General features: G+C 53.3%; 1 protein-coding gene across 1 annotated transcript in view; it reads right to left on the bottom strand.

Annotated features, from left to right (window-relative positions):
* The window catches only part of MAVS (mitochondrial antiviral signaling protein), a 7,975-nt gene that overhangs the window by 2,821 nt on the left and 1,885 nt on the right, over nucleotides 1-3,269 (bottom strand). Inside the window, exons 3-4 of the mRNA XM_007454834.1 lie at nucleotides 2,345-2,517; nucleotides 1,463-1,619 (exon numbers count right to left, since the gene is read on the bottom strand). Of these exons, the coding sequence (XP_007454896.1) occupies nucleotides 1,463-1,619; nucleotides 2,345-2,517 (330 nt within the window). The remainder of the gene's footprint in view (nucleotides 1-1,462; nucleotides 1,620-2,344; nucleotides 2,518-3,269) is intronic.

Genomic DNA, 3,269 nt, shown 5'->3' with positions numbered 1-3,269 from the left:
AGCAGGAACAATCCTAGACTAGGGCAAGAGGAGCAGGATGGCTCTTCTTAGAAGAGCTCACACCAGTCATGTGGCACCAGAGGCCCAGTCAGCCCCCAGTGTGTGCAAATCTTCTAGGAGGCCCAAGGGCTTGGGGGTACAGGGAAAAAACCACCCCTGGGAGGAGAGTCTGAACTGGGGGAACCAGGAGGGAACAGGTGGTGATGGTCCATAAAGGCAGCTACATAAGGATTCACCATGGAACTCTTGAGAACACACATGCCTGGCCCTACAGCTGACTAAGGTCGGGAGTGATTCTGATGTCCACCGCCCCCCAATCCCAAAGCTAACACCACAGAATCTCATGGGACCTGTGTCCATACTCATACTGAAATCAAAGTGCCCTCTGCCTCCCTGGTCCACAGCAGCATTTCTTGAAAAGATGTTCCACAGCAAGCTGACAATGCAAAGTGCAAAAGGATACTTGGGTTAGAGTTTGGTGTGACAGGAGCATGGGACACTAAGGTGGCTTCTCTGAGCTCCTGTGTCTTGTGGCTGTTCCGTGGGCACTGTGGGCTGGCTGGGCATCACTGTCATGTGGAACACAGTTTGGGAAATAGTGGTGCAGAGATGCCAGCCTGAGAGATCAGAGTAGATAGTACTATATTCCTGAGATGTCTGATGTGAGGGTCCAGGCCCTTGGCTGATGAAGAACATACTTCTCCTGGGGGCTGAAAAGTTTTAGTGATTCACTGGGAGCTAGAGACCCCTTTAGGGTAGGGCAGTGCTCCCTGACAAGAGCTGGCCCAGCCCTGTACTCTTCTTGCACTGTCCTCCAGGTCCTGGCGGATCCCTACATAGTCCCTTTGGTATAGTGCAGGCATGGCCCTAATTCACTTCTACCTGTATCCACGCCCTCTGCAATGTGACCTTGTCAGTCCTCTCATGTAGGGATGGAGTCTATCTTGCTACTTCTTGATGCTGGGCTGGCCTTGTAACTTGCTTTGTCCCATAGAAAGAGGCAGGAGGAAAACTGCCAGTTTTGAGCCTATGCCCCAGAAGCCCACTCTCCCTCTCTCAGAACTCTGCTTAGGTATATGAAATGGGCTTGACTGCTGGAAGGTAAGAGACTCATATAAGAGAACTGAGGTGCCCCAGCCAACAGCCGTAAACAGCTTATATGTACCCTGATGCGTATATAAGAGGGAATTCAGCCCATCTGAGCCAGCCCAAATTGCTGACCCACACAATCATGAGCTAAGTAAATAGTCGTATTTTAAGCTACTAAATTTTGGGATTGTATGTTACAAAGAAAATACTAACCAATATGCCCTCTGAGGAACTGGGTTTTTCCCTGGGGTGAACTCATTTCCCTGGGGAATACCACCTTTGCCTCCTGTCCAAGAAAACCAGAGGGGCAACTCTAACCCTTATCCTCACTGGGAGGTCAGAAAGGCCCTATAACTCCAGGGTTCATGCATACCTGCTGTGTGGGTAGTGCCCAGTTCTGTGTCTTGCTCCTGATGTCCACTGCAGGTCAGAGGGCTGAGGGCCACCGTGTCAGACAAGGGCTGCAGGGGGCCACCCAGCCTCTTGAGGACAGCCCCAGAGCTGGGTGGCTGTGGGGCTTTCTTCGAACTCTGCATGAAGGAATATATGAATAAGGCAGTTGCTTCTCCCAGGAGCTGGCAAAGGGCAGCTTATGCTTGGGACGGCTCCTACAGGCCACAGCCCATGCCATGAAGCACAGGACCAAGGAAGCCCTTGCCTCAGCTTTGGTCATTGCCAGGACTTCTATCTGCAGGTGACTTTGAAGCCACCTCATAGAAAATCATCCTATGGGGGGGTCCCTATTCATCTGTCTGACCCTAAAGAAAGGTCCCCATCTTTGGGGCCACTGCACAGACCCCTTTCTTAGGCTTCAAGTCCAAGTGGTGTCTCCTGGACACCTCACTGCCCACTCATCCTATCCCAATAGAATCAGTCATCTTAACCCCCAAACTTTACTGGCAATGATTACAGCTCCAACCATCCTCCCCTTCCCCCATCACCTCCTGCTCCCTCACTCTCCCTCATTTGGTCATCCCCTGATCCCTTGACCCAGCTCAACATCTCACATGGACCACTGCAAAGACCTCAGAATTGTGACCTCACAGCTGGCTGATGACAGAGGGGTGGGGGCTGCCACATAGTGAAGACCTGGTTGGCAGTCTGGGAGCTGGGGCAGATCCATATTGGGGGAGCCCTGGGGTTCTGAGCAGAGATTAGGCATGATTTGTGGGGGACTTCCAGAAGGCTGGGTGAGCAGAAGTGGGCAGACGGGAACACAAAAGCAGGAGGCTCAAGGTAGATTGTGAGGACACACCTCTCCCAGGGACTCTGGTGGCTGGCTGTCCTGAACAGGCACAGGGTAACTTGGCTCGTCCTCTCTGTAGCCATTGCAGGGGATGCTGGGGGCCACAGCAGGTGTGGAGGGCCCTGGAACCCCAGCAGGAACTGATGGCCGCTCCAGTGGGGATAGGGGGTTGTCCAGATTCCCTGAAGGACAAAGATATGGTGATGTCAAGGAGGAATTGGGGTGCTCTCAGTGACAAGAGAGGCCTGGGTGCTCCTAGAACTCCAGGTCCATGGCTATCAGTCCCCCACAGCATCAAACTCTATCCTGACGTGGGCAGTACTCCTCAGAGACCAGCTTCACGAAGCAGGAGGCAGGTATCGGAGGGAGAGTGGAGGTGGAGAGGACAAGGAGAGGTAGGAGGTACAGTGGGGGAAGTGAGAGTGTTGGGGGCACCTCGCAGGCCTCTCACCACCCAGACTGTGTCAGCAGTCACCACTTCTCTGTCCCAAGGCATTCTGGGACACAGTGGCTTTCTTCTCCTCCTCGTGGGTGGCTTTCACCACTAACTGACCCCTGACCTAAAGCTTCCTCCTCAGCCCCTCCCCTTTGCCCCTACCATCCACGCCTGGCCCTACCACAGCTGTTTTTATCTGGGGGAATCACTGGTAATCTCCACAAATGAAGAGATGAGTTAGAAAGGAAGGAGGGGAGGGAGGAAGGGAGGGGGAGGAAAAGAAAGAAAGGCAAACATGGGGATATTTTAAGGCTCTAAATCTGAGCAGTGTCTCAGGAATTGTCTCTAGTCTGAAATAAATATAGGGCTGGTGTGAATTTTCTTCCTGCCTCAGCCCCTGAGACCCTGGCCTCAGCAGACCCCCTCTGAGTACTTGGCCTGGCAGGGAGCATTGAGAGGGCTTTGAGGGATAACTGGGCAGCTGGGGGGGGGGGGGGG

The sequence above is a fragment of the Lipotes vexillifer genome, unplaced genomic scaffold, assembly GCF_000442215.2.
Source record: "Lipotes vexillifer unplaced genomic scaffold, Lipotes_vexillifer_v1.1 scaffold1370, whole genome shotgun sequence".
NCBI classification, from domain to species: domain Eukaryota; kingdom Metazoa; phylum Chordata; class Mammalia; order Artiodactyla; family Lipotidae; genus Lipotes; species Lipotes vexillifer.
This window is presented reverse-complemented; position numbering and strand designations above follow the sequence as displayed.